The sequence below is a fragment of the Heloderma suspectum genome, chromosome 7 (assembly GCF_057233095.1).
Source record: "Heloderma suspectum isolate Gila_16-S chromosome 7, 16-S_ref, whole genome shotgun sequence".
Classification (NCBI taxonomy): Eukaryota; Metazoa; Chordata; class Lepidosauria; order Squamata; family Helodermatidae; genus Heloderma; species Heloderma suspectum.
The window spans coordinates 27,047,576-27,061,710 of record NC_139464.1 but is presented as its reverse complement, the minus strand read 5'-3'; the positions used below and the strand labels follow the sequence as shown (position 1 = coordinate 27,061,710).

The 14,135-nt window shown below is 44.4% G+C and overlaps 1 protein-coding gene and 1 long non-coding RNA gene across 33 annotated transcripts in view; one reads left to right on the top strand and one right to left on the bottom strand.

The window, feature by feature from the left end:
- Window positions 1–417: 417 nt before the first annotated feature.
- Window positions 418–4,905, bottom strand: LOC146339444 (uncharacterized). The gene is made up of 3 exons (XR_014784249.1): window positions 4,654–4,905; window positions 3,588–3,770; window positions 418–1,972 (listed from the first exon to the last, which is right to left on the bottom strand). It is a non-coding gene; the product is annotated as an uncharacterized LOC146339444 (long non-coding RNA).
- Window positions 4,906–4,947: 42 nt separating this feature from the next.
- The window catches only part of CAPRIN2 (caprin family member 2), a 41,803-nt gene continuing 32,615 nt past the window's right edge, over window positions 4,948–14,135 (top strand). For 13 of the 32 annotated variants that reach the window (XM_084809392.1, XM_084809391.1, XM_084809389.1 and 10 more), the window contains exons 1-8: window positions 4,948–4,973; window positions 6,745–7,010; window positions 8,049–8,111; window positions 9,402–9,488; window positions 10,008–10,246; window positions 10,869–10,951; window positions 13,000–13,194; window positions 13,966–14,009. In XM_084809392.1, the coding sequence (XP_084665518.1) occupies window positions 6,759–7,010; window positions 8,049–8,111; window positions 9,402–9,488; window positions 10,008–10,246; window positions 10,869–10,951; window positions 13,000–13,194; window positions 13,966–14,009 (963 nt within the window). In that variant the 5' untranslated portion in view covers window positions 4,948–4,973; window positions 6,745–6,758. Of the gene's footprint in view, window positions 5,874–6,689; window positions 7,011–8,048; window positions 8,112–9,401; window positions 9,489–10,007; window positions 10,247–10,868; window positions 10,952–12,999; window positions 13,195–13,965; window positions 14,010–14,135 lie in introns of those variants that run through there. The other 19 variants (XM_084809380.1, XM_084809379.1, XM_084809378.1 and 16 more) reach the window with 5 other exon arrangements.

Below are 14,135 nucleotides of genomic sequence, written 5' to 3'. Positions count from 1 at the left end.
TCTTGGCCAGAGGAGGAAATAGGTGAACAAGCAGGCTACAAGGGTGAAGAGGAGGAGCAACTCCAGGGGCTCATGTCTGTGGGCCCCTGCTGCGTGTGGGCCCTTGGCAAGTGCCCAAACATGCCTACAGCAGCCCTGGTTTTCAAGGATTGTATCTAATGTTAGTCCTACTTAGAACAAACCACTGAAATGAATGGGACTTAAGTTTAGATAAAACCTTGAATTCTTAAACCATTTAATCCCTGAATATTCAAATCACAGTGATCAATATTCAGAGGTCAAACAGTTCCTAAAAGCAATTAGCGGTATCACCAGTCGCAAAAGTGACCGTCCATACAGATTAGCAATTTGTCTAGTGCTTACAGAGATGGTGTACATGCAAGTTAGCCCTAATTTATCTATTAGCAGTCCAAAGATCACAGTTATAACTTTATTCATGTCTGATGCAGAAAACAAATGTGCAATAATTTTAGTCCGATCAATGACATCTGTATCTCATTCCAGCTCACATATCTCATATCCAAATGGCAGAAGGCCAGCTGCACTTCTGAGGAAAATTTAATTTGTTTTACCCATCTGCATTAAAAAACAGTTCATTGCTTTGGATCACTAAGCATACAAATTCCACACTAGTGCTCAAATTACAGGTGAATCAAAAAGCAGTTACTTTTTGTGATGCCCTCCCCCTTAGCTACTTTTAAAAAAAGACTATTGTGTGTGTGTGTGTGTGTGGGGGCAGATTAAGCTAAAATTCAGGGAAGTCAGGCAGTGTGGCATTTAAATTACATGAAGGCCACCCCTACCTTTCCCTACATAATTTGAGCACTGTTCCAAACTCATAACAACTTATGACAGTAGTGAATCTGGATGCTATACACGTCAGATATATTGCCTAGTCTGTCACTTTACCAGAAAAATAACAACAGACCAGCCTAGTCTTTCATCTGATCAGCAGGTGAACTATTTTGCAATAGGGAGATAAGCATTCTCACTTGCTAATTCCTGGAGATCAAACTACTAGCGGCAGGGATGGACTCCTTTATAAACTGGGAACCCCTTGTTGTTGTTCAGTTGTTGTGTCCGACTCTTCGTGACTCCATGGACCATAGCTCACCAGGCCTTCCTGTCCACCGCTCTCTCCCGGAGTGTGCTCAAATTCATATTCATTGCATCGGTGATGCTATCTAGCTATCTCATACTCTGCCGTCCCCTTCTCCTTTTGCCTTCCATCTTTCCCAGCATCAGGGTATTTTCCAGTGAGTCTTCTCTTCACATTAGGTGGCCAAAATATTTGAGCTTCAGCTTCAGTATCTGTCCTTCCAATGAGCAGTCAGGGTTGATTTCCTTTAGGATTGACTGATCTGACCTCCTTGCAGTCCAGGGGACTCTTAAGAGTCTTCTCCAGCACCACAGTTCGAAAGCATCAATTCTTCGGCGCTCAGCCTTCCTTACAGTCCAGCTCTCACAGCCATACGTTACTACTGGGAAAACCATAGCTTTGATTAGACGGACCTTTGTTGGCAAGGTGATGTCTCTGCTTCTTACTATGCTGTCTAGGTTTGCCATAGCTTTCCTCCCAAGGAGCAAGCGTCTTTTAATTTCATGGCTACAGTCACCATCTGCGGTGATCTTGGAGCCCAAGAAAATAAAATCTGTCACTGCTTCCATTTCTTCCCCTTCTATATGCCAGGAAGTGATGGGGCCAGATGCCATGATCTTAGTTTTTTTTAATGTTGAGTTCCAAACCAGCTTTTGCACTCTCCACTTTCACCCTCAACAAGAGGCTCTTTAGATCCTCTTCGCTTTCTGCCATTAGGGTGGTATCGTCTGCGTATCTGAGGTTGTTGATAATTCTCCTGGCAATCTTAATTCCGACCTGTGATTCATCCAACCCAGCGTTTCTCATGATGTACTCTTCATATAAGTTAAATAAGCAGGGCGAGGCAGGGATCCATGAAGAAGAAAAACTAGTCTACATACAATAATAAAAAGATATAACAAATCTCAACAGCAATCTTAAACTAAAAGACTAAAAAAGCAGTAGTAGCATAATACGAGGCTGCAATCCTACACCTACTTACCTGGGAGTATGCCGCATTGAACTTAAAGGGACTTACTTCTGAGTAGATAATTATTTTATTTATTTATCACATTTCTATACTGCCCAATAGCTGAAGCTCTCTGGGCGGTTCACAACAAAATTATAGAGCTTCACTGTTAAAGATGGATAACCTACAAAAGCTTGCTGAAATGAAGAAACAATAAAACACACACAAATTCTCCACACACAAAAAATGGGGGTTGCTGCTGAGCTTGATGAAAAAGCCTCATTATGTAATTAAAACAGTCAACAGTCTTAAAATGGACTCCCCAACTAGGTGCCCTCCTGATGATTTGGACTATAAGTCTCAGCACTGACCATTGGCTATATTTGCTGGAGTTGATAGGAACTGAAGTCCAAAACATCTGGATTGCACCAGACTGGATCTAATTTATAGTGCAAGCCTATGCATATCTACTCAGAACAGACAGTCGCTACTGCTAATGGAGAAACAGACTTTAGTCCATAGTGTTGCTGGAAAAAATCAACAAAGGAGTAGTGGCTAGAGTGTTGGACTGGGAGCCCAGAGATCTGGGTTCTAGTCCCCACTCAGCCATGGAAGCTCACTGGGTGACTTTGGGCCAGTCACAGACTCTCAGCCCAAGCTACCTCACAGGGTTGTTGTGAGGATAAAATGGAGAGGAGGAGGATCATGTAAGCCGCCTCGGGTTCCTTGCAACAGGAAAAAAGGCAGGATATAAATGCAATAAATAAATAAATAAATTAGACATACAAGTTCAGAACAAAGCAAGGACAATTTTTATGAGATATGGAATACATTTATTGATTACACACACACAAATAAAAATGGCATTTATCTACCTCCCACACATGGGACTTTGTGGCAAGACTTCTTGGGATAAAAGAGGCTGGTATATTCTATATTGCTTTCGAACTGTGGTGCTGGAGAAGACTCTTACGAGTCCCCTGGACTGCAAGGTCAAATCAGTCCATCCTAAAGGAAATCAACCCTGAGTGCTCATTGGAAGGACAGATACTGAAGCTGAAGCTCAAATATTTTGGCCACCTAATGCGAAGAGAAAACTCCCTGGAAAAGACCCTGATGCTGGGAAAGACTGAAAGCAAAAGGAGAGGGGGATGGCAGAGGATGAGATGGCTAGATAGCATCACCAATGCAATGAATATGAATTTGAGCACACTCTGGGAGAGCGCGCAGGACAGGAAGGCCTGGCGTGCTATGGTCCATGGGGTCACAAAGAGTCGGACACGACTGAACGACTGAACAACAACATATTCTATATGTCTGAATGGACTTTGGGGGCCATGAACTAAGCTCTGATTAAGGCAATGACTGAACATCACCATTGCCACAGCAACCCATTGTTAAATGGTTTTACACTGTATGTCGGTTTGTCATTTTCATATTTCTTAAAATTATTATATTTTTTAAAAAGTAGCAAATCCTACTGAGTTCAATGGAGTTACTCCCAGGTATATGTGCAACTGCAGTGTTATATCCACTTACCATTGAACTCGGGGCCAGTGTGAAAGGTAGGCATGGTTGGGCATGTGCCTAGGGGCCCACTGGCAAGAGTCCCGTACAGTTGCTCCTCCTCTTCACTGTTGCAGCCTGCCTCTTGCTCTGAACCAGCCAACAGTGGAGGCAAGAAGTAGGAGCAGTAGATTCCACTACCTACTTGCTCTCTACCTGTCAAGCAAGCAAGCAGTAGAATTAGTAACGATAAGAAAGAGGATGAGGAGCAATAGAAGTTGGTGACATTGGTGGTGAGAAGGTAGACTCTCTGATGAATTTATTTTTATTTAACATTTTCTTGGCTTCCTTTCAGGGCAGAAGCCCTCCCAACCCGGCTTACAACAATGAAGGAGTCCCATTGAGGGTATCTTGCCCAAGGGCTCTCCAAAGCCTGAAGCCAGCACTGATTGAACTCAGCGGGGCTTAATTCTGGATGTTACTAGTCAGATCGTATTCTTAGCCTGTAACGTTTCCTTCTTTTAATTTGCAGACTGGGGCTTTCTTCCAGCGGAGGCTGGTGGCTCTGATTTCGGTGGGGCTCCGCATGCATTCTGGGTTTCAGTCAGAACCAGCCAGAACTGTAAAGGAGCTGTCCAGAGTGATGAATTCTCTCCCCTTAATGGGCTCAGCACTCTGACTAGCTCCTTGAGAGTTCTGGCTAGTTCTGACTGAAACCTAGGATTCAGTCAGCCAGTGTGGCATAGTGGCGAGAGTGTTGGACTAGGAGCTGGGAGATCAGGGTTCTAGCCCCACTCGGCCATGGAAGCTCACTGGGTGACTTTGGGCCAGTCACAGACTCTCAGCCCAACCCACCTCACAGGGTTGTTGTTGTGAGGATAAAATGGAGAGGAGGAGGAGAATGTAAGCCGCCTTCGGTTCCGTCCAAGAGGAAAAAAGGCGGGGTATAAATGCAATAAATAAATAAATAAATAAATAGGATGGACCCGTAGCCCCGCCGAAATCGGAGCCACCAGCCCCCGCTGCTTCCTTCATCACGCCCCAGCGGCAGCATCTTCTCCCGTCCCTGTCCGCGTGAGGATGTGCGGGCGAAGTTTACCCTCCAGACGCGGCACTCGCCCTGGGCGGGGTCAGGGCCCGTCCCTGCCTGCCGCGGGGCCGCCGAGCGCCGCCCGCAGCCCTTCCCCCTCCCCAGCTAACGGTCCGGCGGGTCACGTGGGGCGGGCCCGAACGCGAGAGAAAGAAGCCCGTGCGGCTGGTGGGGCGGGATCGGGCGGCCGAGGCGGGCCCGGCGATTGGCGAGCCGGCGGGTGACCTTCCGCCGGGGCTCCGCCCCCTTCCCCCCGACTACGGGGCGGGGAGGGTTTATAAGCGGGGAGGCCGGCCGGCGGGCGGGCTTGAGTTTGTTAGGCTGCTGAGGTGAGTCGGCGGAGGGCGGGGTCGTGAGTCAGTCGGCCGGCAGCCGCCGCCGCCGCCGCCGCCGCCGCCGCCGCGTCCTCCTCCTCTGAGAAGGGGACGACTGGGGCGGCCGGGAGGGGAGTCCGTGGGCCGCTGGGACGGACCCTAGAGCTTGTTGGTGGCCGAAGATGAGGCGGGCAGGAGGAGAGAGGATGCCCGTCCTTGTCCCGCCTGCGTGAAGGATGTCTTGGGAGCGACTCCTCCGCCCCCCCTCCACAGACACGGAGGGCTGAGAGAAGGAAGGACCCGGCGCTGCCTCGTCACTTGTCCCCTCCACAGCCGGACGAGGCCAATAATCGGGCCTCTTCCCCGCCGCTCCGTCCTCCGCCCCCCTTTCGGTAGATAGAATTTTCCAGCTTTCCCCACAACCGACCAACAAAAGCCCCCCTGTGGGGGCACATCGTGCCGTCCCGCTGGCCCCTCCCTGGCAAGGGTCGCCTCTCCTCCCGAGGCGGCAACGCTCGTTCTCCGAATCGCCGCCTCGGGGGCAGAAGCAGCGTCAGGCTGCCGCCCTGTGCGCCTTGGCCCGGGAGCAGGGCTCCGCTGACCACAGAGCGAGGCGGGGCGGCTTGCTTCCGAGTAAGCGTGCACAGGGTTAGGCTGCGATCCTGGGCAGAAGGAGCCCTCTTCTGAGCCTACTCGGTACTTCGGAGGAAATGTGGCTAGGATCGGGCTCTTGAGTGCTCGGCTGCGCCTTCCACTTCGTCTCCGCTTAGAAAAGGAGGAGAAAATGCCTTGCTCATCGCCCTCCCTTCCCCCCGCTCCACATGCTGGCGGCAGAGCATCTGCTTCTATTGCATCTGATGAATTGGGCTGCAGCCCACGAAAGCTCATGCTATCAAACGTTCGCTTGACTTTAAGGTGCTGCAGCGCTTTGCTGTTTTTGTTGAAGCAGACTAACAGAGCTACCCCTCTGGAAGTTACTTCTGTCTACTTTAGCTTTTTTTTAATTTGGGGGGCTGTGTGGCCTTGCTCCATGCCAAGGGCTGGGATGGATAACACAATGCTAATTATTCTATCCTGTCCCTGGTCATCGAAAGCCAGTTAGGCAAGCAATAGCTTGTGTTGCCTCAGAGAATATGCACAGGCTGCTTTCTGCTTGCTTCTCTCTCTTCCATGAGCTGATGCTTCACTTGTGGTTCAGTTTCTGGTACCTTTGGGGAGCTGTGAAAGGGATTTAAATGTCTCTTCAGATTTTTTTTTTTTAAGGGAGAGTCATATGGATGTTGAGGTCAGCATATGTAACTGGTACCTGATATTTGGCTTGGTACACACGTGCAGTGAGTTGAAGATGGTTAATTAATATCAGGTGGCTCCTTGCCAGAGTAGGAAAGGAGAAACAGGAGTGGGTTCAGCAAGTGGTGTACTGTGAATGTTAATTCTTCAGACTCCTAGTTCTCCTCTTTAGGACTGCTGTTAATGTAGGCTTTCCCAGCAGGTCTGCAATGGTTTTAAATGTAACCAGTTAAAGCAGCTTTTTCCATTCCGCATGAGGGCTATTCTTTCAGCGTGCTAAAAGTTTTAGAGCACATAAACTCTAAAAATATGTGTAGGTTCTTAAAAGTTCTGGGTTTCTGGAAGCCTCCCTTGCATTATGATGCACATCTTCCACTACAGGCACACAGCAAATATTTACTGTCTGGACTGCAATCTTTTAATTACCCATATGCTATAAACATGAATGCTGAAGTTGCTCTGAGGGAAAAGCTAAAGAGTGCCATTTCCTTTGCAGCCCTAGCCGTTTCAATGGTGCAGCTTTCACAGTCCCCGCTTCGCCATCCTCCGCCTTCATGCCACTCTGAGGAAGGGGAGGAGAAGAGCATGAAACCAGCTAAGCAGCAGGTGACCCAGGGCCCTCGAGGGGATAACCAGCCTCCCTTGAGCCCCCTGCAGGCAGCTTTGAATTCTACCACCACAGCTTCCCAGGCATATGAGACGTACATTGACAATGGGCTTATCTGCCTAAAACACAAGATCAGGAACATTGAGAAAAAAAAGGTATGTGAATCCTTTAGACTAGCAAACTAAGAGAACTGGCACTAAAGTCAATACTTGCTCAAACAACTTGACTTGCTGGCATTCATCCCTTCCTACTCTTCTTTCCCTCTGTCTTCTATTGTGCATTTAGATTGAAAGCTCCTTGGGGGCAGGGGCCTGTATTGCTTACCAAACCATAAAATGCCATATACTCTTGACACTGTATAAATATATACCATTCTGTGTTTTGCTTTGGATACTTGCCAGCCTTTAAAACGTGATTCATATCATGCAATAAGAGGCTAGAGAGAAATGAGAGAGATTTCTGATGTGATGTGACACACAATTCTCATGCATCACTAGACTTCTATATTGGGTCTTCTAGGCTTGACATTGGTTTGGATTTCTGAAAATGTAAATTTTCTGTGCCGTTGGTATAAAGAAACCTGCATGACTAGAAGTAGCTTCATCCTTGATTAGTCAGTCTTGATTCTGCAGAAAGGTGGCTTTGCAGTCCAGCTGCAGTAGTTACCAGAGCTTGAATATATCATAAAGGGGATGTCATTTAAAAAAAACCTAGCATTTGGCTTGTCTGGTAACTGTAAACAGATCTAAATTGTGATAGTGATTCCAGTTTTATAAAATTCTTATGCATTGGAGATTCTGAAAATCTCTTCCTTGGCTCAAGGAAATGCCAGGTCATATTAGCTCTGTTTTGTCATCACCTTTATGCAACTTGGGCTGCAGTAGTGTTTTATTCTTCTAAAGAATATTCTTTGGACCTCTTAAACTAATTCCTAAATCCATACTTCTAGTTACATGCATGGAATCTTCTCCAAAGAACTCAAACGGCCAGTTATAGATTTAGATGTGCCTTCTCATGTACTTAAGCTTAGAAATAGCAGCTTTGGGAGCTCCGTGGTAGCAGTAATGGTTGTAATGTGTTGCTGTTGGCATTCATGTACTTCAGGCTTGGCTTATGCCTGAAGGTAGAGGAGCCTTAAGAAAAAGCTGCTCATACTTGGTTTAATCCTATATTTGCTTAATATGTGTTCATAGCTCAAACTAGAAGACTACAAGGATCGTCTGAAAAAGGGGGAGTCCCTCAATCAGGATCAGTTGGTAAGTTTTCTGTTTTATCTCATTCTGTGATTGACTTCAGACATTTATTTGCATTTACCCTTTGCTTGATGAGCTCAGTGGTACATACTGGGGTTCCCAGGTGGTCTCTTATCCAGGTAGCTTGGCAAAATACTTACTTAGTTCTAGAAACAGAGCTACAACTTCTATCTGGGCCGAACATGACTGAAAAGGCATACTGAAAATATATAGGAAAGCCACCTTCTTTTGAAGGCTTGTCTAAAATTTGAAAATTGTCTAATACTTGCCAAATAAAACAGAATGAAGCTTTAAAAACTGTTATACCAACTTGAGCAGATAAGCAGGATTCTGTATCCTGTAGGTTCATTTGTATACTCTGCCTCTCAGATAGTACTTACTGTCTCAATGTATGCTTTGCACTCCTGCCTTTTAACTTGCTTGTCAGGGACTTTTGGCATCTGTTGCAGTTCTCAGGGCTATGTGCATGGAGCTCTCATGATCGCTTAGCCACCGTTAAAGGATTGAAAGCAGGCTGCAGAATTGCATGCTCTCTGTGACACAAATTCACCCTGCTCTTTCCTTCCTACCATTAATCCTTGGGTATCTCATGCATGGGTACTTATGGGTAGTTAAGGGACTGTAGGGTTAGGATTCCAAGGTATATGAGCAAATCTGATTAAGGGAAATCATACTGGCATTACCTGGATGCCATGATCTTCTAAATAATTCCATAGTGAATGGCTGAGGGATTTGTACCGGAAGGGGCTAGGAGTACTCAGTCCTTCATATCTCTCCCTTAACTGTCCTGAGAATAAGGCTTATATACCAGAAATGTTACTTGTTCATTGAATAGTTTCAGTGAAGGAAGAAAATATTGCTGATTATTTCATATGTGAATTGATACTAGTATCCTAGAGGTAGTGTCTAGTTGCCACTTTCCAAATTGTATAGATGTAGCTTGGGCCACAACTTATTCTAAAGATCATAAGCAGTAGAGTTAAGTGGACAAATATATACTGACCAGATACCCACTCCATCAGCTTGGCTGAGAGATGAGCTGCTGTTTTACTTCTTTCCATGACCAGTTCCCATTCAACCTGGTCATTATAAGAACTATGTAACTTTAAGAACTGATGCCAGAGTCTGCTTGTTTTCCTCTTCCCTTTCCATTCTTTTTTCCTTTTGTGATGTGTCTTTTAGATTGACCCTACCCATAGGCTCTCACTTTCCTTTTAATCTCTATGCAGTGCTCAGTGAATTCTAGGTGCTTTATAAATAATAATGATTACGATGATGTGTGGCTAATTACAGGAAGCAGTTGAAAAATATGATGAAGTGATACATAACTTGGAGTTTGCTAAAGAACTTCAGAAGACATTTTCTGGGCTTAGTCAAGATGTAAGTAGACCACATTATTATCTAGAAATGGGTCTGTTAATTTGGCTTAAGAGAAACTATGTGTGGGGAGGTGGCATTGCTTGGATAGGCTCTCTGGTGTTGCTATGATCATCATTGATAATTTCCACTTGAATCCTCCCGCTGCCCCCAATTTCTAGGAAATTGAATTTGGGCCTCAGCTCTGGTACGTTAGTATCTTGTACATAAAGTCTAAATTGTTGATATGGCATGCTTGTCTTCCACACAACCCATCCTGCCCTGATAGAACACTAGCATGATAATTAAGCTGTGTGCAAATTTGTTGTGTGTTTAGTTGACTGTGATTGCAAATGTTTTGGAGACATAGTTGTAAAAAATTGAGTACCTTAAGCACCTTCACCTTTGACAAAATGTTGTAGTAATATGAATGTGACTGTAAATGTAAATCAGAGACTTAGGATAGACTCTTCCTGAGCTATGGTCCTCTTAATGATCAAATCTGTTGTGAACATGTGTAGTATGCCAATTATATTGATACAGCTGCTGAAAGCACAGAGGAAAGCACAGAGAAGGGAAACCATAATGAAGCTTGAAGCAGAAAAGAAAAAGCTCCGCACAGTACTGCAGGTCCAGTACGTGCTGCAGAATTTCACTCAAGAGCATGTGCAGAAAGACTTCAAAGGTGGCATGAATGGTGCAATATACTTGCCTTCTAAAGAACTAGACTACCTCATTAAATTTGCAAAATTGACCTGTTCAGGAAGAAATGAGACTGTTACGTAAGTAATTTTTCTTACTGTCAAGAAAACAAACACAAATTGTATTACTTTCAGGCTAAGTGTACTTGGTTTTCAGGTGTTCTGAAAAAGCTGAACTGTATAGACTGCATGTGGGCGTTGTGGCCCACCAAAGCTGTTCATACACCACCCAGCCCCCCAACTGCCACTGCTGTTGCTATGCCACAGCAGTTCTGCTGGGAAAGACATGCATTCCCTGTGTGCCTTTTTTTACCCAGCAGAAGCACTTTTTCTGCAGAGAAAGAAGGTGTGCAGGGATCATGCTCCCTGTTTCTCTGCAGAATGGCAGGCTGTCAGAGCCCAATACTGGTGCTGCGGCTACTTCTGGCTGTGCCAGGGTATGCCTGAAGGGTTCCGAGGGAGGCAGCGTGCCTCCACAACCTTTCAAACTTGCTCACCTGTGGTGTTGACTGAGCAGTTATACCTACTGAGGTGGGACTAAGACTTACTAAAGTTGGGAAATGTCATGCAGGTATGCCAGTGCCATAAAGTAGATGCAGAATCCAGCCATCATAAGTGAAAGTCAGTTGCAAGTTAATTGCTTTCTTGATGTAGTCCTTAGCTTGTTTCAGGAGGTACTTCTTCCTTTTTCTTTGGCTTTAAGTGTTGAAGACCAAATGGAACAATCATCACTCTGCTTCTGGGATCTGCTAGAAGGCAGTGAAAAAGCAGTGGTTGGGACAACTTGTGAGTAGCCTTTAATAGAGAGCTTATACATATAATTTGCTGATTTGTCATACTGGCATCTAGCTTATACTGCTCTCAAGGTAAAATACTACATAGCAAGATGACTACTACTACTACTAAATTTCTTAGACATTTTCCTCAGAAAAAGACTAAGAGTGTCTTCCAACAAGGATTACAACATACAGAAATTTAAGACAATTTAAAATGGCTAAAAATTAACAATAAAATTCCAAGACCTGATAAAATAACAAAATTAACAAGCCCAACATATGCTATCAAATGCCTGGTAACAGAGAAAAGAACTTTGTGCCAAGAAGATAACAACGTTGGCACTGGGTGGACCTCAATGGACAGAGCATTCTATAATGGGGAGTCACCACCATAAAAGCCCTCTCCCTTGTTGCTGTCCTCTGAACCTCCCTTGGAGGAGGCACTTGCAGGAGGGCCTCAGATGTTGACATGGCGTATGGGTAGTTTCATACTGGGAGAGGCATTGTATCAGATATTGTAGTCCTGAGCCATGTAAGGCTTTATAGGTTGACCAATACTTTGAATTGGGCTCAGAAACATACAGGCAGCCACTGCAAGTGGGCCAGCATTGGTGTTATATGCTCAGACCTTCTGGTCCTGGCTATCAGTCCGGCTGCCACATTTTGCACAAGCTGCAGTTTCCGAGCCATCTTTAAAGGCAGCCCCATGTAGAATGTATTGTAGTTATCTATCTTGGGGGTTAACAGAGCATAGACTAGTGAAGCCAGGTTATCCTTGTCCAGGTAGGGTCATAACTGGTCCACTAACCAAAACTGAGGCCACCTGAGCCTCAAGTGACAATGATGGCTCCAGGAAAACTTCCAAGCTACAAATCTGCTCCTTCAGGGGAGTGCAACCCCATCCAGAACAGGCTGAAGAACTACCCACTAACAGCATCTCGGGCTTATCTGGATTGAGTTTCAGTTTATTAGCCTTCATCTAGTCTAATTGTTGTAGCCAGGCACCAGTCTAGCACTTCTACCACCTTACCTGATGAAGATGAGAAATAGAGCTGCTTGTCATCACAATACTGATGGCAACGCACTCCAAAACTCCAGATGACCCCACTCAATTTTTTCACGTGGGTGTTGAATAGCATGGGGGGACAAAACTGACCCCTGAGGAATCCCATGCTGGAAATCCACAGGGCTGTCAGTAACTCCCAAGCACTACTTTCTGAAGCCATCCATCCAAGTAGGAGCAAAACCGTTGGGATAAGAATTACATTGTTCCAGTCTAGTAGGTGCAGCTGACTGCTTAGGGCAAGAATGTCAAACATAAGACCAGAGAGTCTTAGAAGTCACCTGTGTGGCCTTAGTACTACCCATACATAAATAAATTAGCATGGCTAGAAAGCCATTGTCCTTAATAGGCGAAGGGGTTTACTCATTCATGGCAGCTTTTTCATGCCACAATATTTATGTAACATAGTATCACACTTAGGCCTTTAACAAGTGACTTGCCCAAGTTGCAGGAACTACTTCCAACTTTTCTATTTTAGTATTTGAACTGGACTGACATCTCTGAGGATGGGTCCACAGGGTATCTGCTGGGTATGAAATTTGGCCTTCTAACCAATTTGAGTTTGACATCCCTGTGTAAGGTACGTTCTCTTGAACGTCGTTTAGGGATACCTTCCATAGGCTACAGTTTTGATCCTTGTGGCTGTGCAAGTCTCCTGCTAGTTAGCCAGTAAGTTCTTCAAATCATGGATACTTTGTGGATCGTTTGGACTGCTGCTATAGGTTGCCCTGTCAAACTTTCATGAACTACCAATAATGCTCCTTTTACTAGTTGGTCTTCTTGTCTGTAACTTTGTTCTGTCTATTGCTTAACTGAAAGGTCTAAATTACATGAATCTTCCAATTTAATTTCTCGGTTTAGATAAACTTTCCAAAATGCATTGTATGTCAATTCTTTATTTGCTGAGATGAACTGGTTTTTGCTGTACTGCCAAAACCTTAAACTCGGTTTGTAATTAGTGGGTATACTTAATGTTCAACTCCTTTGCCCTTTAGACAAGCACCTGAAAGATTTGTTATCTAAGCTGTTAAATTCTGGTTATTTTGAAAATATTCCTGCTCCTTGCAACATACAAGAAAAAGAGGAACCGAAAGAAGAAATGCCAATAAGACCTGAACTGAAAGAAGAAATGTACGGAAGACCTGAAAAAACAAGGCAACTGTCAAAACTGGAATCTGTCAATGAACCAGGTAGTGTATACATTGAAATCTTAAATTTTACCAGGTTAACAGCTGATGGAATCTGTCTGGTTTATAATGTCTTTATAAAGCTTCACATGCCACTCATTGGCCACATCTGGATGATCATATCTTGGCTTATTAAGCCAAGATATGAATGGGCCTGTTGCACTCACATTCAACACCTTCACAGCACAAGTAATCAAACCAGGAAGCCTCTAACCATAGTTTCCCACTTTGTCTGAAATGGGCAACTATGATTTCAAGCTTTGGAACAATCCAGGACATTAAACGATATGGTTTGCTCTTGGTAACATAGCTTCCTGATGAAATGGGAAACTATGGTTAATTAGAAGCTTCCTAGTTTGTTTGTCTGCACACAGAAGGGTTGCATGCAAGGGCAAAAGGCTGGTTCTTACCTTGGCTTATTAAGCAGAGATGTGATCATCCAAAGCAGGCCAATGTAGCTTATACTTTTTTGTCTAAACAATTAGTTGTTTGGGATTAATTACAGACCTTTCCGTTAAAGTTCTGAATTCTGTAGCAGTAAATCCAAAAGAAAGTAGAGGTGTGTGACCACTTGTTGTGGATACCCAGCTTTGTCGATGTCCAAAGAAGTGGTTGCTAGATAAGTCTGAAATGTAAAACTTTTTTCTTTTTCTATGAATGCCTAGAAAAGTAATCTAGTCTGTCAGTAGTACTAACATATTAATTCTGCTTATGAATTTATAGCACTCACTTTCATAAATGCTTGAACTCAAGTTATTTAATCCTTTCTCCTAGAACCTCAAGTAGAGCATGTTCAGTCTGAAATACAGCCACAAGAGGTAAGTTACTATATATTTATGTTTATATGCTGTTCTGTAACAATAAAAGGTTAAAAGCAACAAATAATATTGTAAAGTTGTATAGGGCTTCACAACAATTAGAATCTAAAATGTCTGGGAGAAGAC